A 23,847-nucleotide genomic window follows, 5' to 3' on the forward strand; every position below is an offset into this window, starting at 1 on the left:
CATCAATCTATAAATATATTTCCATTATTGATTTTAACGATATCTTTCTTATACATCCACATGAAACGTGTGCGAGTTTTTTCTTTGATAAAAATTTTAGTATCGCGTTATTATTGATGCAAAAAATTGCTATTTGCTTTCCAAATTCTCTTGTAACGGGTGTCTTATGAATATTATCACACGCGTTTTACATGGTCGTTCGTATTATATTTTTCATCCTATATAATTTTTCTATGTTATAAGACTACACGATAGATACGTATATATCTAGAAATGCGTCATATATCCGTTAGCTTGAGAGAATCAGATTTGTTAATCAACGGAAGAACGACATCGCCATTAGTCCTCTCGGAATGAACGACGCGAGATCTTTTTTGTTTATATTATATTTCTTATATTTATCTCTCACCTTGAGAGATTTTAGAGAGTTGGAGTAAATGCGTATTTTATATGTAAAGCGATTCCTACGAGCTTTTCTAACGAGCTTCTGCTCCTGCATTTTTCCAAAAATCCTGAATAAGATATGTTTTTATTGAAATGTATTTTGATATGATATCTTTTTTCTCTCTTTTTTTTTGCTTTTAAATAAAATGATTAAGATACTTAATGTTTCGCGTTTCGTTGTCAACTCTTCTCGAGTTGAGCCTCGCGTAGGCTCTCTTTTAATCCGAATGTCTGTCAGAAACCGAGGAACGAATGCATCGAGCTTCGATGTCGATCTTCAAATTCGCGATCTCGCCATTTCTCGTGGCCTTCGTGAGAGATGAGCACCTAGATTTCTAGACTGTAGGATCATTGCTGTCATCTATCGCTAATGAACGTCGTTTCTCGAAGTACGAAAACGCTAAAGCTACGACAACGGTAAAGAATGTAGGCCATATGGGGATTTGGCGCGATCATCACCCGCTTTTGTATCTTCGTCCGCCAGGTCAACCCCATAGTTGCTCGAGGTATTGTCTTCTTCTGCAACGAATGTACATTTGACATGTTTGGCGAATGTTTAGTTAAAATAATGTTAGCTTTGAAAATTTCTCCTTTATCTTTTCTAATATTCATAAGATCAATATGCATTTCCGGTCAGCATGTTAGGCATCATTGTGATTAGCATCTTGTATATTTTAACTAAAATTATTTCACTTTTATCAATTTTTAAAAAATAATCAATTATAATTTATATATTATTTAAATAATCAATATTCAATTATGTTCGCGAGTATTAATAATAAAATCCTGACTTTAATATTCATAAATTAGTAGACAGAATGCTGCGGAAAATGTATACATCACTTGCAAAATAACAAATCGTGAATAATAATACATGTCGTAAAACGTGAATTATTCGTATAAAACGCACACTGAAAGCATCATGAATGGAAACGGAATGTCTCTCTGCCTGTTTCCATACAACGTGCAACAGGTTTCTGCGTGTACGCAATTTAATAGAGGCTAAGGGATAGTTTAAGCGAAAGTTAGTATAAGTCAGTATAAGTATATTAAACAAAATTCTTTATTTAAAAGAAATTTCAATCATTTTTATTATGGCAAAATATTTCAACGAAAAAAAAGATTTAATATCTTTACCAGCATTATTTATTCACGTTTGATATAACAATCATTTAAAAAAATATTAATATCCATTATGTAGCAGCATTCTGTCTACTAATTTAACAACTAATTTATGAATATTAAAGTCAGGATTTTATTATTAATACTCGCGAACATAATTGAATATGGATTATTTAAATAATATAATAAATAATATATAAATTATAATTGATTATTTTTTTTAAATTGATAAAAGTGAAATAATTTTAGTTAAAATATATAATATACTTTATGCCTATGACTAGTCATTAAAAGAATTCATTAAAGAGTATTTAATTGAGTTGATTAGAGAAACACAGTCAGAGATTGTTCAATTATAGAGATTCAAATCTTCTTTCTCTTGTTCACGTTCTCGTTATTGGATGCTGAATGTTTAACATACTCATGTATCTGACACGATTCGCGCGCGAGTAACATAAATCCCACATGAAATTGCAACGAGAGATTACATCGGCGCTCGCAAATGACTAATGAGAACCCAGAGCAATAAATAAATGATTAGAACAGCGCATGCACACGCATATATATATTACGCTTTTTATATCCAATAAAACGATTAATTCTTAAGTCGTCTTCAGATCGTCGGGTCGCGCGAGTCGTGTCTGAAATATATTCGCGGATAACATGCTACGAATTTATCGACATCAAAGTGAATCAATTTGTCCATCTTTCATTATCGGCTCGCTGTCGGATCCACCGTCCAAAAAATCGAGGCCGAACTCTTGGCAATACTCCACGTTCTTTGACCGTTTACAAAGCCGAGTATCTCGTGGCAGTCGGCCAAGTTGTCGCAATTTCGTTTGTGTGACACACATTACGTATATTAGGTTTTTTTAACAACTGTTAACTCACCGATATAAAGAGGGGCTGTGTCGTAAGCGTTACAGGGGCCCGCGTGCCGCGTTTCGAGAACGAAGCCGGTAACGCAGGCGTCCTTGATGATGTGACACCAGCTTGGATAGGTGATGTTGTTGGTCGCGCATAACATGGTCGTCGATGGATCCCGATCCCGATCTCTGTCACGGTGCGCCCGATTTCGCACGCGTTCTCGCTTCCGGGGGCAACGATAGGTGCAGGTCACGCAACGTGGTCGCCCAGACTTCATTTCGGACAAACAAGTTTGGCCTTCTCGACAGCGTATCTTGGTACAGTCTGCGCTCTCTGCGAAAATCGTACAACGAAAATCAGAGCTTTGAAATCATTGATAAGTGTTTGTAACATCTGTGAAGTTGTTAATGAGAATATTTTATATATTTTACAGGGTGTATCTTAAAAAGCTTCCAAGCAAATAGCGTTATTCCTGATTAAAAACCGAGTCGAAAAGTCCTGAACCATTTTTTTCCATAATGCTTAATAAAGCAGTAATTAATGAGTGAAGTCGCGCCAATAAAAAGACAAACTTCCGCGTTATCAACATATGAAGATTTGGATAAGCAAAAAAATAAACTGTTTTGTATTAATTTTTAAACAATTCATCTTTTCAGAAATCTTTTTAATACTTAAATCTGATTAATTATTTAATAAATCTTGGAAAAAAAAGGTTCAGGACTTTTCGACTCGGTTTTTAATCAGGAATCACGCTATTTGCTTAGTGGGAGTTTTTTAAGATACACCCTGTATATAACTGCTAGTTTATTTTTTTTTCATTCTAATAGAATGAATTTGATCGGGAATACAATAAACGATCGCTAAATCTATTTACTTTCGCTGAAATCTCAAATTGATTATTTCGTTTTATATATTTTTCGTTTATTAAAATGAAAATGCAACATTGCTTGAAATCGATTTTTCTTCGTGATGTATTTTCTTCTCTTTTATACAATGCTCTATAACATTTGCATACATTATAGCATTCTTTCGATCAACATAGCAACTTATGTAATGATGTTTGTCTTGAGAGATTATTAAGTGATTCACACAATTGTGTAACACGATCCTTATTGTTAGACATGATGCTTAAACATGTATAGAATTCTGCGCGGTGTCTTTCCTTTAGCTTGATTATGATATAAGTTAAGAGGAAGGTGAGGTAACATATCGCGGTGCTAGGCTGTTAAGATGTTACTCGATAGGACTGCATTTATAATTACGAGAGCTTCAAGAGACACAATCGTAAAGACACGATATGTTGGGACATTATAATTTAAATACGCGATAATACAATCGAGAAATTTAAAAGAAAAAAAATCTTCGAGGTTTCCAGTGAAAATTTAATTAATTATAATAAGCATCGCGAATGATTTAAATCGATATTTTCAATTGCACTGATGAAAAGTTGGAAGAATCGACGTTACTTTTATCTCACTACCAAGTTCAGTCGTAAATAGGCGGAGGAAAGCAACGGTTACGCAATGCTGTACATACGCAAGGGTCATTGGTCATTCAACCTAACATGACATTGACATAACGTCGTCAACACTTATTGAAGCACGACAATTTAAATGATCCGTCATTAGGTTACGCATCGTGCGCCCTACACGAGGCGGTAATGTTACTTTGTTTTATCTCCCTCCCTCTTCTACGAGTCATATTGAATTAAAAATATTACAAGATATACAGGGTGTTTCTTAATAAGTTCGAAAAATTTTAGGAGACGATTCTTTGTCGAAAATTAAGGAGGGTTTTTCATACAAACATTAAAAAGTTCTAATAAAAAATTAAATAGGGATTGCCAGTTTCATCCATTATAACAATACAGGAGACTGAAAAAAAATATTAATAAATAACCTTTTTATTAGTAGAAAATATTCACCTAATTTCATTTCTTTAACTCTGTTCCAAATTTGAGAAAAAAATAAAAGCCTAATTTTTACTTCCATTTTTGGAGGAGTGTAATTCCACAGGAAGGGATGAGGTAGTATATGAAAAGTTCCCCTTAATTTTCGACAAAGAATCATCTCCTACAATTTTTCGCACTTGTTGAGAAACACCCTGTACATCAGATGAATTTGTACGCGCAGCAAAGAGCAGTTTGGATCAAATAATTTGCTACATCGTTACGTTGAACCGCCGCGTTCTCGAAGAGACTATAAGTATAATCATAAACTCTCGAGTCTAACGTTATCACGATTTATGAAACAAACGCGCAAGATACATTTCTCTCCATAGCTCTCTATAACCGCGCTGGTAGCGTTGACAGTTAGTTATATATCCTATACGTCTTGTATAGGATCTCTGAAAAATACGACGCGACACGACACGGAGGTATATATAACGGCAGTATCTCTCTCACGAGCGATATTTACCCTTCCCGATAAAAATGTTGTCCTTCTATGCCATTATCCACTTCCGTCTTCGCCGGCCAGGCATAATTTGCCATGCGACAACCGGATAATTCTCATCGCGCCGCATCGTCCGCGGTAAAAACCGCGCGCGCGTCAAGTATTGACGGATGAGAAACGGTGTCAATATATGTGCGAGCCATTGGCGAGGTGAAAAAAATAAGCAAATTACTTAACGCCTTTGGTGGCGAGGATAAACGGTCGCGCATCGAGCAGAGAGATCTTGGACGGAAAGAGAGAGAGAGAGAGGGAGAGAGAGAGCAGGAGCGTAAGATATTCCGGACTGGCCGGTCGGGACGAGAAGGAAGAGAAGGTGGCGAGAGAAGACGATGAGAGGACGACGAGAAAAGCTCATATACGTTCCATGCACATACTGCCGTGTGCATATTTACAGACGCGTGCACTTTCGCGCCTCGCGATCCTCGAATCGGAGAAAGACGATTATTTGCATCGCGACACCTCGTCGCTAAACCGGCTGGTTTATTTACTTATTTACCTCTCCGTCGCGCTGTGTGTACCGTACTCCTCCATCGATGTGTCTTTGGGCTCTCCTCTCTTTCTACTCTTTTATTTTTGCTCCTTTTTCCCTTCTCTCTTATTCGCGACAACGTTTTCGCGCGAACGTTAAGGAAAACTGTCAATATGGGGAGAGTTCATCTCGAATGCGTGCGATAGAAATCGAGACTATGGCGTGGCTGGCGATAATGCAGCGATGAAAAAATAATAAAACTGTAATAGCACTCTTTCCATTGAAATTCTCACAATCATTTAACGAGCATTTATAACGAGTACTTGGAAAAAAAAATGCGCGTAAGAAACTTAATGATTATATCGGGACAGGGTATCGCGTTCTCTTCGTCCTCATCAAGGCAGGATGTGTAACACGGAAGGGAATAATTACGAGCAAATTTTCGCCCGATTGATATGATTAACGATATTTACCGAGTTGTTTGATGACCGTATGACTAGCGCGATAGATGTATCATTAACTCGGAGAGCAAGAAGATGGAAAACACGCATAATTTGTTTACATCTTAGGCATTGTAGTGCTTTCAATATCATGTTCATATTTCTTATATATTAAAAAATGTATATAAAAATCTCTATATTTATATAAAATCTCTTTATCATTTTAATCTTGATATCATTCTATATACAAGGTAGTTCTTAATAAGTACGAAAAGTTTTGGGAGATATTATTTGTCAAAAATTAAGAGGGATTTTTCATATAAACATTAAAAAGTTCTAATAAAAAATTGAATAGGGTTTGCTAGTTTCATCCCCTTATAAGAATACGAGAGGCTGAAAAAAATATTAATAAATAACCTCTCTACTAGTAGAGAATATCCACCTAATTTCATTTCTTTAACTCTGTTCCAAACTTGAGAAAAAAATAAAAACCTAATGTTTACTCTCATTTTTGGAGGAATGTAATGCCACAAGAAGGGATGAGGTAGTATATGTTTACATGAAAAACTCCCCTTAATTTTCGACAAAGAATCATGTCCTAAAATTTTTCGACTTATTACGAAACACTTTGTATATAAATTGAAATATCGCAAAGCGATATCGATGGGACTTTACGAAAAGAAAAAAAGATGGCGATATTCGCGGTTGCATTTCTTGGTTCCACAGTGCATTCTTTCGATATTACCACTATTTATGAAAAAGAAATACGCGGCATGCAATCCTGCATGCGTTTCATTCTTCGGCAAAACACACGTGCACGCACGTACACCCGATGGTGCTTCGGAAAACGTGGCGCGATGTTGATCGTCGTCGGCGAGCATCGTCCGCGGAATCGTCTCGTCGTATCCGCGACGATATATACAAAGTCACGGCGTGCATACGGTTTGCATAAACGGCCAAAGGTTCCCTTCGCGGATTGTTTACGGTATATCGAGAGCACCGCGAGCGCGACGCGATAGATGCAATCCTCGGAGAAGGAGCGCGAAGAAGCTAACGCGGATGAGAGAGAAGGATACGCGACGAAGTAAGGGATGATAAGGGATGAGTATCCTCTGGTGGGGTGCCGTCTGCGAGGAGGTATTCAACTGGAGGCATGCGGCGGTAAATGTCGATGTCGAGACGCGCGGACGTTGATATGGTTGCGAGGAGAACGGGAGGGAGGGGAAGAAAACGGTGGAGCGAGCGATGTCGGTGCATTGGCCGATGAGAAGAATAAGAGAGAGACAGGGAGAGGGAGAGAGAGAGGAAGAGACTCGGTAGGATCTTGCGCCAGAGTCTAATAAAAAAAAGGACGAGCTTGGCACTGGCCAGACACGCCGTGGCCACGCCAGGCTGCACGGTGCATGGTGTTACTGAATACTGTTACTAGGGTCCGGACCCGTGTGAAGGGCTGCTGCCAGAGTTCCCTGTGTATGCGGGCTCTTGTACAAACCTTTGCCTCGTCCCGATCCGCCCTATCCTTCTCCCCGTCTCTCTCTTTCTCCTCTCCCTTTTGATATTTTTCCGTCTCTCTCTCCGCTTCTTCTTCCTCTTCTTCTCTTCCCTTCGATTCGCATTTGCCGCTTCTCGTCTTCGTTTCTTCTCCGTCGTTCGAGGAGCGCGTGCATGCGATTCCCTTCTGGTTCCTCGGTCGTCGGCTCGTTCTCCTTTTCCCTCTCTTTCTCTTATTCTCGGGCCCCAGAAAGACGATATATACGTAGGCATACTTGGTGTAGTCGTGCCGCAAGACCTTCTCGTGTAAGGTGCTCAACCTTGTTTGCATCCAACCGACTCCCCTTCACCCCGTTCTTAAACCGATAAACGCGGCTGACCTCGGCGACCTTAGCGTCGTGCGACCCACCTGTTCTCTCCGACGACGAGAAGACGAGGAGGAGGAAGGAGAGAGACGAGGGATGGCCGGGTGATTTTGCCCGCGAGGAATTTTCAAACGAGGCGTCCAATCGCGTTCGTATATATATATTCCCGTTATAGACTCGTCTCTGATTTCGTCGACACGAAATCACGGAAGTGATCTCTCGCGAGAAATCGATAGTGAAACGAAGAATAAGAATCCTTGAAAAATAAAGTCGAAGAAACCATTTCGAATCCTCCAGCTGCCTTTGCTTATGAATATATTTTGATGAAAAATTCAATTTACATTTCGTACTCGTGTGATAATTGAATTTTATTCGAATATGATATGTAAATCAATTATTTAACGATTATCGATCGCGAGCAATGTTGTTATTGATTGCGAAATAAATACGGAATATTTTTATTTATGTTATGAGATATGAAGCATCGACAGGATTAAGTGCCTCGTAAATCTAATTCTCGTGTAATTCTTGACTGCAATAGTCCAAGCTTAGAGATGAGTTGTCAAATAACGATGATTGTCGATAACAATCTTACTGAAAGAGAGGAGCGTTTCTCTATATCCGAATGACAACTTATGCTAATTCACGATGACTTTCCAACGATTCTATAAACTACGGACGGAAAGGAACTTGAGGAATTATCGCATTGAAAGTGGTCTGTCAAGGATTCGAGACGAGGATTCTCGCGTCGACCAGGTGGCCAAGAAAAATTGAAACGCTGCAACTATTGACATTTTTTGATGACGAGGAGAAAAAGCTGTCTCTCTTCTTCATTCGCTCTCTCGCATTTCGCGCGTATATTTTTCTCTTTTCCGCGAGCAAAATAGCGCATCACGCGTGCTTTATTTAGCACCTTTTCTCCATTACCGCCAAATCTCCGCCTTTCGCGGCTTTAGTATCAAACCGGTCCGGTCTCATGGTCGTATTCCACACCGCGGTAGTGATCAAATCGATTGAACTTTCGTCCTCCGATGGGAATGCTGATCGATGCACGCCGAAATTCTTTTAGCTGAGAGTTATTTTTAGTTCAATCGGGGACAGGGAATGGAGGAGGGGGCATCACAAGGATCGTAAGTGTCGTAAAGGACCGCGTTCCAACGTGCACGGATTGCGTGGGCGCGCTACGTTACATGCGTCGAATGCGTGTGTGCAAAATGCGCGTGCATGCGTGCGTGCGTGCGTGCGTGCGTGCATACGGTGAATGACCGGAGGGCAAGGACGCTACAAGGACACATCCTTACATATGTATGCACGTCTGCGAGCACATCGACGCGCGCTGGTTACATCTGCGGCTGTGTACGGCTGATACTATTTTTTTTCATTTTTTTTTTTTTCAATACCGAAACACACCTTGACCTATATCGTTCGTTCCTCGACGATCGTAATGCAAATTGAAAAATGGAAAGCGAGAAAAGGGCGAATAGCATGCAAGCGGATGGAAATATCCGTTTCATTTTTTTTTTAGCGGCGAAAATATTTCTGACGTTTCTCGATTCCGGTGGCTTTTTCGCGAGAAACACTCGGGAAATCCACGTCGATCCCGGCAATCGTGATCGCGGATCGTCGTCTTCTCGACACTCGCGCGAGTCTGGCCCAAGTGCAACCACCTCGCGAAATACGTATGGTTGCATTGCTTAAAATAACCCGCACATATACGCGCGAAACTTGCCCACCTACCTATCCGAAAGTACGGCTGGCCTCTGGCTGCGTCGAGCGGACAGGTTAAGAGCTGCCTCCTGCAGCTTCGCCATTTAAATACAATGACGACGATCCCAAAGCGTAATGCGCCCACGCCCTGCGCGAGCTGTATACGACGGCGACTTACGCGTCATCGACATTCCACAAACAACAGTGCACACGACCGAGAAACGCGTACGTGTTACATATACATCACCAACATTGTCGATAAAATCTGCCTTTCTTGTTTTTCGACCATATCGTTCGATAGGTAAACATATAACTTTTCTTGTGAATTTTAAGTTAAAAAATGATTGATTTTTTTACGATACCCTTCTTTTACTCTTTCTTTACGCGTCTGCGCCAAGACAATTGATTTTGTAGGAAAAATGAATAAATCTTTTTCAAGTGTATATTAAGTAAAAGAGAGAGAAAGAGAGGGGGAAACGGAAAGGGGGAGAGAGAGAAGGAGCTGTCTGAAATAATCAGGATGCCAGGTGGTTGCGAGGATCGCGTGATACTCCTCGAAGGATCCCCGATGGGTTCTTGGAAAAAAATCTGTCAATCTGACTGGTAATCGGCGATCGTGTCGTGTTCGAAGTTGAGGGTTTATGGCAGCTTCTCGAGAGGAATGGACAGAAAACGATGCTCCTCTTTGTCTCTCGCTCCATCTTTTTACCTTCTTCCCTTTTTTTATAATTTTTTGTTCTCTTTCGCGGCCCAGCAGATCGCGTCTCGGTCGATGAACTTCCTGGAACGATCTTGCGATTGCCTTCTGATGTTTTTTACTTTTACGCCTCTTCCTTTTCTCTTCTCCTTGCAATATAAGACACTCGTGAGAAGCACGAAGACAAAAGTCATACCTCGTAGTTATCCGTTTCTTACCGCAATTATGGATTTTGCGGAATAGCACTAGCTTAAGAATAGTCTCTTAGAGTCACGAGAGTTTAGACGCGGGATGAAAACGCGACAAAAAATGTACAAGTTTATAAATTGACAACAATTAACCGAGGAGACGCAATTAAAGAAACTGACTACTGCGATAAAATATGTGCGATAGAAATTAATTTGAAATAAATGTGATATTTTGAAACTCTAGTTCGATAGTGATACAGTATTAAACGTTATAAAATATTTAGGTAGAAAATTTTAAATGGAGCAAGTTATCTCATTAATTATTAATTCATAATTAATCATTAATTATCGTTAAATTATTTTCATCCAATGTAATCTTTTACGAAAGGAATCTGGAAGAAAAATGCATTGTGTGACTGCGAAAAATAGATTTTATGTTGCAAAAGGTATCTATGTGTATTGGATTTCATCCAATTTGTATAAAATGACTTTCTTTTCGGGATTCTTGGGATCGCCATTATTTTTAGTACCTTTTCATTCTGTTATCCGTTCACGTCTGTTTACGCTCGCCTTTGGCGAGCCACAGACATCGTATTCTTTTTTTCTTTTTCACTCATCTTCTCGTCGCGTTTCTTTCTTTTTACGAGAAAATCTTAAACTCATGAATCCCATCTTCTATTTTCTTTCTGCGGGAGGGTTGAAGTAAAGGATTTAATGGCTAAAGAAATGAAATAACGAGTGGTAAACGGGAGCAAACGAGTAGAATGGAAGACGGAAGGAAAAAAAGAGAGAGAGAAAGAAAGAAAGCAAAAAAGAAGAAAACTCTATTGTATGAATGTGCGTTGATTCAAAATTTACTCGTGAATTTTATTATTCCCATGGACTTCCCGTTTAAGAAGTCACAGTGTCTTGGCTATTTTATGGTATCTGTCGAGGGGTTTTGGGATCGTGCAAGACAGACAACAATAAGGCCCATTCTGATGCAAAACAGGTTGACTGCCCGCCAATGAGACTTTTATTCTTGTTTTTCTTTCATTTGCTATTGTTTTTATTGGCTTGAATCAATTTTCGATTTTATAAGTATTTAAAGTATTTATATGATATTTTATTAATATGTTTTATATATAATTTTTTTTATTTAAATTATATATATGCAGTTGATAAGTTTCTTTTCCTTTCGATTTTATAAGTATTTAAAGTATTTATACGATATTTTGTTTATTAATATTTTATTTAAATTTTATGTATATTTTATTTAAATTTTATATACTATTTTATGCAGTTGACAAGTTTCTTTTCCTTTTTCTCTTTTTATTTCAAAATTTCGCAAGTTGAATATGAATTTTTCTCGATTTAATGATAAATCTTGAAGAAGAAGAGTTTCTTCAGAATGGTTCAAAGTGAATATTAACGCACATTTGTAAAATCTTTCGGTGAAAATGAAAAAATGAGAAACAGGAGCGAAGAAGGAAAGACTCACGTTTGCAATGGCCCTTATAAGCGACGGGAATGGCGCGACCTGCGCGACAGGCGGCGAGTCGCAGGTGGCAGGCACTCTTGTAGGTGTTTCCGTCGGCCCCGCAAACGGGGCGCGCGCCGGCGACCTGGTGCGGGGGCGCCTGGGGGCACCTGCGGGCGCACCTCACACAGTGAGGGCTCAGGTTCTGGTCCAGCAGACAGCTCCGACCTTGGCCGCACCGGACCCGTGCGCACGAACCTGCTCGACACTTTGCACGTTATTACGCACAGTCGTAAACCGCCCCCGTGACAGACGCTTTCTTTAATTTCTCCTTTTTTTTTATTTGCATTCGTAGCAGTTTGATTTGTGCGTATTCTTGCTCGTTGAGCCGTGTAAAATAAAATGTAAATGTGATCACGAGATTTCACGAAAAGGAGAAACAGAGAGAAAAGGCAAACATTACAATTCGTGTTATGTTAATATTACTACGCGTTGGCTATTTTCCGAACACGTTGACAAACTGGATCGATACATTAAAAATGTATAATTAATACTAGGACATGGAAAATATATTAAATTTGTAAAGATGTAAGAGCCACTTGAGACGCGATCAAATGGAAACCTGTATAATATTTTTACTGAAATACATCTAATATATTAAGGTGTACTCGATTTTAGTATTGAATCGCGACTTAGTATCGTGGGAAGTAAATGCGATTCTGTTACGATTCATTAAACATTTCGGCATGTTGCAAAATGAAAATATTTTTCTTCTCGCACGCTCAGTCTAAATTAAACCGCGTTACGAGAGAATCGATTACAATATCGACGAATGACCGATCCCCCAACCGGCTGCTTCTTCGAGTCGCTTCATTGCGTTTGTTTATCCGATCATTTCAGCGTCCCAGTTACCATAATCGCGATAGTCTTGGAATAAATGGTAAACAAAAACAGCGCCAACGTAACCGAGAGATAGCGAGTGGTTTTATCAGAGATGAAAGCGAAAAACGACACAGACAGAGAAAGAGAGGAAGGAAGAAGAGAGAGACAGAGACAGAGAGAGAGAGAGAGCGAGAGACGATCAACTTATTCATACATACTCACTTTGGCAGTGGCCGTTGTAGGCAACCGCGAGTTCGTGGCTGCCCTTCTTGCAAGCTCGCTTTTTGAGTCTGCACAGGCTCTTATAACTCTTGCCGTCCGTCCCGCAGACCGGTCCACCGCCTCGCGGTGCCTTGCACTCCGGACTGCACACGCACCTCGGCCTTCCCCTACGCACCACGCACTTCTTTCCCTCCTCGCACTTGACTTCCGCGCAACTCTCTGCCAAATGGAAGAAGATGGTGCATATTTATCCGCGGATGCGCAAGATGAGGTGATTCTTTCCTCTCCTTTTTCGATCGTCCTCCCCTCGATCGATCAAAGATGCAAATACGCAAACATAGCTTAAGCCAGAAGAGATAAGATAGAGCGAATGATACTCCGTTTCAACTTTTCTGCCACGTATCTTATCGCTACTAAGAGAGTTATATGCGTAGAAACGGAAAGTTTGTTTTTTTCTTCCCTTAATAAGTAATATTAATCAGGTAGATGATGCAGATGGACGCGTTTGAATAAAACAAACATGCGAGAACGCGAAACGAATCTCGGTGATCGAATAGTCTGATTGCGTACCTCGACAAGGACGACACTGTACACCCCCGCCAAGAACCCTCCAGAAGAAGAGACTTCCGCTATCCAGATCCTCCTCGGAGTAGGCAGTCGCTGCTGCTGCGTTAGACGCGCAACAGTCTTCTCTCGTGACGCCTTGCGATAAAAGTTCCTTGCAGCGGCCGTTGCTGATAGACGACCAACATATACCGCCTAGATAGAATCAGACAAAATAATAAATATTAATAAAATAATATATTTCGATGCTATTTATTTCTTTCGAAAGGGAAAATATTATTGTTATAAATAGATTTTAATTTATCGAGATAGATACGTATTTTATAATAGTTATATAATAGTTATTTTATAATAGTTAAGGTGCAAATCTCTCTGTCTCTACATATTTTTGTTTGATTCAATGATTTTTTCAATTACTCAATTATTTATTTAGTTAATTTATTTCTTTCTCTCTCTTTTATTTATTTCGTTAATAATTTATTTAATTTAGCAAAAAAGGCATAACAATTTAGAGTGCTCGAGACTGAGACAAATTGGCCTTTCTTCCTTAGTTTTCAACTATCGTGATACATCTGGTTAACCGAGTCGCGCGTCGCATGAGTGTGGATATATCTTGAAATGAGCGAGCAGATTGCCGATGTAGTTGTATCTCTCTAGTGCCAGCTAGCCACGTTAATGGGGTACGGCAAAAAGAAACGCCTTGTAGGGCTCTCTAATTAAAGTTGCGTATAAAAAAGCAAACATCGGACACGTGATTAGCGCTGCGAAAAAGTGGAACAAGGCCTTCTGCTATGTGAAATCGCTACGTATACGGTGCAAAATAGATACCTACGTGTTGTACGAGACGTTTGTTTTTCCCGTGAAAAAATATGCAACTTTCACACTTGTAAAGCATTTATATCATTTACATCTACTTGAAATCTCCTATTAATGAAGCTCTTTTTTTTATTACAAGATATACATATCTGATTAAGCGTACAAATTGAACGAGACATATTGCAAACACGTGACAAAGCGTGACCAACAATTCGTTTAGCTTCATCAGAGAGGTGGCACTTCCATATATCTTTGCAGTTTATTCGGTGATATATTTATCATCTTCAAAATATTTACAATGCATTTGCTGGAAACTACGCATTTTTCATTCATAATCATATGTATTTTAGTTCGCTAAAGTATTTTACAATGTATGATTACCACACCTGGACTTTGCGCTATCACAAGATTGCGGGTCTGGAAAATAAGCGACATTGTTTACTAAATTCTTAGCATTAGCATTAGGTAGAAATTCTTCGAGGATTAGCTCATAGTTACAATAACGTCTCGTGCGCAACAGAGTCGATAACGGATACGATGATTATTTCTTCGCGCTGCATAATAATTTATTTTTCTTACAGAACACAAGCACGTGTAAGATAAGAATGCAATTATCGCGAAAGGAAAATATACTTGATCGCACATTTCTACATCGCAATATGTTTTTTTATCGTTTCATTCATTAAAATAATCTTTTAATATCGATATATTTCATATAATAGAAACTTGTTTTCTTTCATCAACTTGATCTCTAACATCATCGGATCTGACACAAGTCATTCTATTTTCCTATTCTAAAAAAAAAAAATGAAAACTCGTGCAAAAATTTTGATATGTAATCAATTTATGATATCACTCTATTTTCCTATTCTAAAAAAAAAATGAAAACTCGTGCAAAAATTTTGACATGTAATCAATTTATGATACAAAAACCTTAATAATTAAGCGATAAATCTTTATTTCTTTCAATATCTGCATTAATGCGAGTAATAAACTATGTATTCGATAAAATATACGCGCAAAAGAGAGAATAATTTGAATCTTACGTCAAAGAGATTCAGAGAATCGACGTTTGATTAATAGCGAAGGTCAAATCGCACATTTGTCTTTTGCGCAATATTCTCGGTAATGATTCGTACGTGGACGGATATAGAGTTCGCGAAAAATATTGTTAGCGAAAATAGGAATCCTCGAGCGGCGTAATTTAAGCGCAGGAAAGCTGGCCCGCAAATTTGCGGGTCCACGATTCGGAAATACTGGAGGTAGAGCGACCGGCAAACGATTCATCCTCGCGATATTAATATCCTCGCCGTATTCGCTTTTCGCGATAAATGATCACAACCGCGTTTGTTTACGTTCTAGTTCCCGGGAAAGCCAAGTTTAGGTGAATCGCCGTCAGCTGTAACGAGTCTTGTAACGAGGATGCGGCAATAGAGCAACGCAACAGCGGTGTACGACGTTCGCTAAAATAGCCGCGAAATTCTTCCGACGTTCTTCTTTCGCTATCCCGTTACGGGCGGGAGCAAAAATAGTTTCGCTATCGGTTGATACAGCGGCTCGTGCTCGCGAGAGTGAGGCTGCTCGGAAGCTCCCCAAGTACGAGAAGCTCATCGGTATTTTGTAGATGTAACATAGAGGCACGAATGTGCGATTCCCTTTACATCGATCATTCATAAATGTCGTACAAGTATAAAACGAAGTGCCATAAATTATTGCAATAATTACACGCGTGAGATGAAGCATGATTTGTAGCGCATCGTCCGCGATAAGCCCGCGTTAATCTGTCAGATCTCCAAAGTAAAGCTCGGGAGATCGCGTAATAACGCATAGTAACGTGCCAGACTTGGTTCATTTCCATGCTCGCGCCTACCGAACTGGTCAAACGTGAATTACGCATGATGATTCACACGCGTGATCACGACATGTTTAAAGTTTAACAGTTAATTCGTTGCGTAAGGTCAACATAACGCGTCATGGCTTCATCATTCCAGTTGCAATGTACCTGCAAAGTATTTTCTCGGGCAATTTTTTTTTCTCTGTATTAATTCGCTGTCTCCCCTGCCCCTCTCTCTTTCCATCCGTCTATTTATCTATCTATCTTCCTGTTAAAAGAATGTTTATTATTGATGAGAGGTCTCCTTCTATGATTTATTATTGATGAGAGTTCTCTCTTTCTAGGATTCCTGGACTTTTCCAGCAGCTTTATCGCGGGAAAATGTTTCGCGCGGTTCCCCTGGCAGTTCTGGAAATCCATCGATCCGGAATCGCTCTACTCGCCTCCTCGCAATTATTAATCCGACGAAGCGTGTCACGCGGCGCCGTCGCTCGGAGGAGACGGCGGAACTACACCACCTTGTTACGGAGCGAAAAGGAAAGTCTGGCACAAACTCGGAGCATTAATTCCCAGTCTCGGCGCGGTAAGGCGAGGCGAGGCGAGGCGAGGCGAGGCGAGGCGAGACGAGGCGAGACGAGGCGAGATGAGGCGCGGCACGAGATAGGGAGGAGAGGAGAGAAGAAGAGATGAGGAAGGAAGAGGAGAGGAGAGGAGAGCGGAAGAGTGGAAAGGAGAGGAGAGACGCGAGAGACGACGCGACGCGGAGCAGAGCGAAGCGGCTTGGCGTGTCTAGACCGCGACGTAGCCACCGTTTGGCCCAGTTACGCCCTTCTTCCTCTCCTCCTCTCGTTCTTCAAACCCCACTCCAGCATCTCCACCAGGTTCTCTCCTCGCGTTCTCCGTCGTCTCTCCTTATACCTACCGCCACCACCGTCATCACCACCACTACCATCTATGACCATCGCACACCACCATCATCATCATCATCTCGTCGCTAGTCTCGTAGTTCGCAGAGAGCCATGAGCCACGGTGTGCGCACTCGGGCTCGTACACCGTCAGACAGAGTTTGTTATTTAGGTAGAGCGTGCATGGTCCGGATGAGGCAAAGTTTCAGCTCCCAGGTCTTCCTCTCTTTAATCCTTGCGCCCGCCGCGATTACGTCATGGTAGTATATCTATAGAATCTTTCCTTGCGTCTTCTCATCACGTTGCACGATGAGCTCGCTCTCTTTCTCTCTAGCTTACAATTTCTAATTACATTCAGCGCTGTATAATACCATGGGTATTAATCCCGAGTCAGCTTATGAATGGTAGATCTCTTTCTCTCTAATAAGGCCGTTTTATTCAATCAACGAATCACCTGTAAATGTCTCTTTTCAAAGTGCAAATGATGATACATCAATCTTGAAAATGATACATTTTTCCTTTACCCGATAAGTATTTGGAGAAAATCCATTGTCAAGGTCAAGGCATTCGTTATCGCGGTTCATATACGTATCTATCTAACTGTGAAACGGCTGCTTTAGGGTCGCTTAAAGCTGATGGCATCGACCGAAAAGAAGCTTTCCAGCATTTCACTCGGAATACATTATTCGAAATAATAATAACAATCAAAATTGCAATTCATTTTTTCGCATTCTCTCGCCGTTGACGTTGCAACAAATTTTTTTCTCGCGTGTTAAATTAAAGAATTCGTTACGCAAACGTTATACAATTCTCGTTTACTGTACTTAAATTCCCCTGGAACGTAATTATCACGGCGTAATAATAAAGTTCCCTGAATAAATAATGACGAGAACGGAACAGGAAAACGCTGCTCTTCATTACTCGGCTTCGAAGCAGAAAATAGGAGACAATGTGGCGCTTTAAATCGCAGAGAAACACACACGGACGCACGACAATAAGCTAAAAACATCTTTATAGCCGTCAGACACAAAAATAGACGCGGCTACCATCGGTTGTCGGTCTTATGGTATAAAATGCAGAGATATCGCGGGATGCATTCTTAACACACCGGAATCCTTCAAGATGCATGGCTTTAGACTCTCGGCTCTAGCAGCTAGACTCTCTGCAGGCATGTTGGCATGCGAGATATAAGCTGCCGATTAAAGTGCCTATTCGTTTGCAGTGTGCACGGCTCACTACCACCTTAGCATGCACGTAGCGAGCACTCTCTCGAGGTACTCGACGAGTTGAATTTTCGCACGACGATTGCGATATCGATGTCCATTTTAGTAATCATGAGAACGAGACGCGCCACTCGGCCTGCCTGTGACGGCCAAAAATTTCCAAGTCGCTGAGAGAAATTAGCTAATTGTTTAATTAGACGACGTGGACGTATTATTGGAGACAAGGCTGCTCCCAATATCATCTTTTGTCGTCTCGTCTGGTGCGCGATGTCGTCTCGGGACGTTCCGGGACACGCTGACGAAATAACACGGGATGTCGCGGGATCGGACGGCCGGCAGCAGGTGGTAAAAAGATCGGCGCTTGCCGAAGCAAGCGCTGGGCAGGTATTCGCGACGTGCCGTAGGGGAGACGAGTTCTTGTCCGGGCAAGACGGGCACGCGGTTAGTCATCAAGCCTCGGAGATTGTCCCCGCGCGCGCGCGGCGACTCGACCGGTTGATCAAAACCATAAGCTTCCCCCTTCCGTCCTCCTCTTTCTCCTCTTCCATCATCACCACCGTCCCCCGTCCCTTTCCGCGCATTTCTCCCGAGCAAACGTTCTCTAGAAATCCCGAAAAATCCGCCGCAAAAAAAGCGAGTATCATCCGCGGCATTGTTTTTTTTTTTTTTTTTTTTTTTTCCCCCCGGAGAATTTCGACTCTCGAAACTCGAAACTGATTGCTAATTCCGCATTTCGTATGGTCGCTTGCGCGTGTCGTGCGTTCTGTCATCGGTAGGATCCTTGTCAAATGAACAGCTGACATGGATGACGTTTCGCTCGTAGTCTCATTTTTCCCTTTGGCTTTTTTGAATAATCGATACGAGAATTATCGATGGACTCTGATTTGAAATATTAATTAAAAGTCTATCGTAACAAGTCCTTCGAGCGCAGTCTTTAAATTGCATCTGCGATTTCATCATCTATTACTTAGATTCCGAATGTCTGATTTGCATCGAAACGAGGTGAATTTGCGCGTTATCGATGACGTTGCGCGTGACAATTGCGAGTAATATATCTCACAGTTTTTCGAATAGCAACTTTCCTCGCGTGGAATATGAAGGTAACCGCACGCGCACGCATAACTCAAGTGTTTTATCGCGGGCTCACCATCTCCCGGGACTGCTGCGCCTTCGGTCATGCTCGTCGAACTGTTTTTACCACGTTACTCATGCTAAGGGATACGGACCCGAGGTGCTAATCCGATGCATCTACACACGCCCAGCTAATAGAACCAGTTTTATGCGTACTGAAAACTAGAGTATATTTTCGAAAAACGCTGCGCACTCTAGCCTCGTGTGGATTTTCTCGCTATCGTACCATCGTTTCCTTCCAGACTAATACGAGATCCTACGATGGGATCGAGTACACGATTTGCCGATATATTTGCGCCTTCTACCGCACCTGAGAGGCTCGAGTTATTTTTAATCGCGTAGCGCAACATCTGAATAATTTCAATGAGCAAGAGATTGAATGCATCTTGATTGAAAGTATGACGCAGCATATGCTCCCTCGTTTTAAAGGGAATAATATATAGATAAGAGGAGAGAGACAATTGATTCTTTTTCCGAGGGCGCGCGCGCAAGAGAGAGAGAGAGAGAGAGAGAGAGAGAGAGAGAGAGAGAGAGAGAGAGAGCAAAATGTCGAAATCGCAGCATTTCTCGAACGATTCCCTTTATCTATCGGGATCCGAGCGGGCCCTTCCTTCCTCCTTCACGTCCTTCACGGGATCCGCAGGGTCTCTCCCGTCCCCGTCCTTCTTTCACCCGGTGGCATCGTCCGCGCGTCTAGAGGCTGAAGCGCCTCTCGCTGATGCGGAGCACTGACCCGCAAACTGGTTCCTCCATTACACCAGGCTTTCTTCCCCCTCCCCCTTTTCTCTCGCTCCATCTTTTCTTCTTTCTCTCTGTCTCCCGCTTCGTACACGTCCTCCCCGTTTCCCCCCTTTATTTCTTCTTTCTCTTCCCTTTCGTGCGCGCGCGCGTGCATACGTGCGTGCGTGCGTGCGTGCATCTCCGTCTCTCTCTTTACGTTTCACCGTGTCCCTTTTACTTAGCTTCTCCGCATCCATATCAGACTCGCACCCCTTCCTCCCCCTCGCCCCCCCTCTCCCGGGTGTAGAATGATCGGTCTCTAAAAGAGTCGGAGATTCGGCGAGAGAGAGAGAGAGAGAGAGAGAGAGAGGGAGAAAGAGAGAGCTAAAAAGTTCTGTACTCTCTGTAATTTTTAAAACCGAACCTTTGATCAGTCTACTAAGTTTCGTTATTTTCAACTCGACGGCACCTTCTCGAGTTGCTCGTGAAATTACTTTCATGCGACTTGGTTGAGGAGATACAACGGCAGAAAACAAATCGAGATAAATTGGGAATAATATGGAAATTTTACAAAGTTGAGGCTTATCATACGCACACGTATGCACTGGTAGCTTTCAAATTTCAGAAAAGAAAACATCGCTTGGACGATTTTCATCCCCTATAATTTTTTTCTCGGCAAAACCGTCGACTCGATTCGAACGTTAATGAAGTTTTAGAGCCTCTCTAAGTTCGCTGTTCATCGCGTTTGCGACGATCGCAAAACGTTGAATTAACGCTGAATTAATTCGCACTTTATCGCTCGTCCGAAGACGGCCGACGATCGTTTTATGCATTTCTACGAGTAATCGGCAAACGTCGACAGGACTAATTCAATTGGCATTGTAGGGATAATTGACGATAGCCGTCGAGATTGTTATGCTGCAACTGCGATATCGTTGCAGGGAATACGAATCTCGTATAATTTAATTGGACGTGAAAGAGCAAACGGCGTATTAGGTTCGAGATGCGTGGTGTGCGTAAATAATGCGCGATACGATGTTATTTGATTCGCGTCGAAATGCAAATGTTGAAGAAAAGTGGCGCGCAATTTATTGATTCAGACAATTGTACATCATCTCGGCGTATCTATTTTATCTCTAGCCTATTCTATTATCCCTCTTTTGATGGAAAATTAAAAAAAAACCTGCCAAAGTGCTGCCAAGATTCTGAAATGATATGAAAGTGTACGAGAGAGAATATCTCAAATATTCAAACAGAGTCACGTTTCGTTTCGCTCAACTCACGAAATTGCCCATTACATACATTGTAAAGCGCTAAATCAAACACGTAGCAAACGAAACCGCAATACCCGCAGCGGCAAATTGCAACGTTGGAAATTATAGTCCTGTGAAATCACAAATTACAAATTGCATACTAAGATATTACAATGTTGCAGATTGTTGGATGATCAAGATAACTCTGAAACCGCAAAAGAGAAGGCCGCATTCAAACCGACATAACTCATATCTCTATCGACAGACATGAGAGTTTTGTGAGAAAATTGTTCTTTTCGTCAATTTAAATTACGCTTCCACTTGATAACATTGTTTCCAAAGTCGAATGTTAAAAATCTCAGAGTAATTCAAATGAGTTGAAATTTTTATTGTAATCGAACGTCATCTCGCGATATTTTTGTTTTCAAAATGCTGACACAAACATAAAGAAGCTATCATGTATTTGATTAAGGAAAGACATAACGAATTAATATTTAATTCGAAAGAAAAATAAGCGACAAGTTATTAAATATGAAGCGTGCTATTTTCTACAAGTAAACATTTATATAAATAATTTTGTACATTTATTTTTACAGACGACAAAAAACCGCGAGCCACCAAGTAATCTCACACATTGTATCGACCACAATTTCCCGCGTAAGAGAGACTTGCAATAGAGTGGAAACTTTGATGAATTCGTTGGTTAATCGAAGAGACAATTCAAAAAACCGAAAGAGGGATTATCGAGAAAAGGCACTTACCTGTCGCTGAATGGATTTGGAGCAGTAGTCCGATCAGTGACAGCAGGAGGAAGGTTCTATACGGGGATGCCGTGATATCCTGTCGCAAGGCCGTCATCTCAGGCGGCCCGCGCCAGGTGCTCCCCCGACGTGCCGCTATCCCTGCGGTGAATCTCACCTCGGTTTCCTCAACTTCCGCCTTCGTTCCCGCCAGATCTACGATGCGTCGTCCTCGTGCTTCACATTTCATCTGCCTGAACCGATTCTTGGCCAATGCGTACCTTCGTTTTCACTGTGCGCGCGAAGGATATACCGTGGCCGATCACTGTTTTCCCTTAACGTTCGCGGGACTCGTGTCAGATTTCATTTTTCGCATGTCACTGTATGGACTCATTTGAACGTCTGAAAATGCAAATTGTCCTCTCGCGTCAAGTTTGAGAAAAATCGAGTCTTGTCTCTCACGCTGTCATCGTAATTTCAAACACACGTGCTCTGTCATAGAATAGTAAAATTATCAGGAAGTTGTTCCTCGAAACAGACGCGATATGATTAATCCAGGAAAGTTAAAATAAATCACGATACGCGTATCATCGTGTATTGTGATTCGTATTGAACAAATGCAATTTTGCTCTCTTTTCTCTCTCTCTCTCTCTTTCTTTGTATTTTTTCTCTATATATGATTCCTATGTTTACACATGTAGCTATACATAAAGTTAATTGCAATATTGCGAGAGATTGATATGTTACAAATTTAAATTAAACGCTCTACTATTCCTCCTTTGGCAATATTTTTTTCACAATTGTCTTAACGAGAAAATTTCTATTACTTACTTTACTATTCCATGTGTAAACATTTACGTCACGCTATTATATTATACGTTAAATATTTTGTTTTGCTTGTACTCTGATCGATATTTGAATTTTTTTAAATGCTACGAAATTCAATGATCTCTCAAATTGTCATCTCGCAAATTCCCCTTATCATTTCGAGCTCGCTTTAATTATGCACATGCGAACGACAACGAGTTTTCCTTACGGTTGATAAAAATTGTTTTCTCTTATTTTGTCGAGGCTTCCTCATTGAATCGTGTGGAAAGACGTTGCGATTCTTGGATTACGATCACTGCGTATCGCGACGTCCACGAGGACACGCGAAAATGGATCGATTCAAACACCTGTGGATGGTTGAAAGTTTCGTGTCGAACGTAAGAGCGGTATTTGCGTACGCTATTTGCCCCGTCTCGGCCTTCCTCGCGAACGCCTCCCTTCCTTGGCTTGATTCATCGATCGAAGCACGACACTTGAAGCCACCAGTCGCGAATCATCGCGACACGTGGTACGATATATATGCAGTTTATTACGAAATGAATCGGGCACGTTGCACAAATGAGTCGCGAGACAAGGATTCTCGGTGTGTCCTCGATATAATGCACGATCCTAAAACCCTCCGCGTGCCTTCCACGCTCGATTGCCTCCTTCGCGCGGCCAATCTCGTGGAATCCCCGAGGGGATCCACCACGAATGGTATCTCGCGATTTACCTCAGTCGTCTCTCAACGTCGACAGATATATACGTACATATACAATATATACATACATATATATAAATATATATCTCTCTTTCTTTACAGCTCGATTTTCGTCGCGGCGTCGAGTCCGGTAGATTCACGACGTGATTGTCGATCCTCCACGAGAACTCCGCGAGTTCGCTTCGCGGCGCCGATGGGAACCAAGCGCGCGCGAGGCCGCCCGGCAGACTGAGAGGAGCGAGCAGTCGACGCGGCCAGTTGGTAGTCAGCAGCCAGAAGCCAGCAGCAGCAGCACAAGGCGAAACGTTTCGCCGTATGCCGAGCGAA

The 23,847-nt window shown here is 41.3% G+C and overlaps 1 protein-coding gene and 1 long non-coding RNA gene across 7 annotated transcripts in view; one reads left to right on the plus strand and one right to left on the minus strand.

Moving 5' to 3' along the window:
* The window catches only part of LOC105248695, a 28,467-nt gene extending 4,678 nt beyond the window's left edge, over positions 1-23,789 (plus strand). The window contains exons 4-5 of one of the 2 annotated variants that reach the window (XR_889001.2): positions 16,365-16,603; positions 23,623-23,789. This is a non-coding gene — a long non-coding RNA (uncharacterized LOC105248695). Of the gene's footprint in view, positions 1-16,364; positions 18,491-23,622 lie in introns of those variants that run through there. The other variant, XR_889000.3, reaches the window with a different exon arrangement.
* The window catches only part of LOC105248694 (follistatin-A), a 25,434-nt gene continuing 1,587 nt past the window's right edge, over positions 1-23,847 (minus strand). The window contains exons 1-7 of one of the 5 annotated variants that reach the window (XM_025407669.1): positions 23,029-23,629; positions 22,014-22,394; positions 13,377-13,565; positions 12,807-13,025; positions 11,724-11,960; positions 2,458-2,766; positions 2-963 (exon numbers count right to left, since the gene is read on the minus strand). In XM_025407669.1, coding sequence (XP_025263454.1) covers positions 851-963; positions 2,458-2,766; positions 11,724-11,960; positions 12,807-13,025; positions 13,377-13,565; positions 22,014-22,242 — 1,296 coding nt within the window. In that variant the 5' untranslated portion in view covers positions 22,243-22,394; positions 23,029-23,629 and the 3' untranslated portion in view covers positions 2-850. Of the gene's footprint in view, positions 964-2,457; positions 2,767-11,723; positions 11,961-12,806; positions 13,026-13,376; positions 13,566-22,013; positions 23,630-23,847 lie in introns of those variants that run through there. The other 4 variants (XM_020026709.2, XM_011253626.2, XM_011253625.3 and 1 more) reach the window with 4 other exon arrangements.

The sequence above is a fragment of the Camponotus floridanus genome, unplaced genomic scaffold, assembly GCF_003227725.1.
Source record: "Camponotus floridanus strain SB8 unplaced genomic scaffold, Cflo_v7.5 scaffold183, whole genome shotgun sequence".
Taxonomy (NCBI): Eukaryota; Metazoa; Arthropoda; class Insecta; order Hymenoptera; family Formicidae; genus Camponotus; species Camponotus floridanus.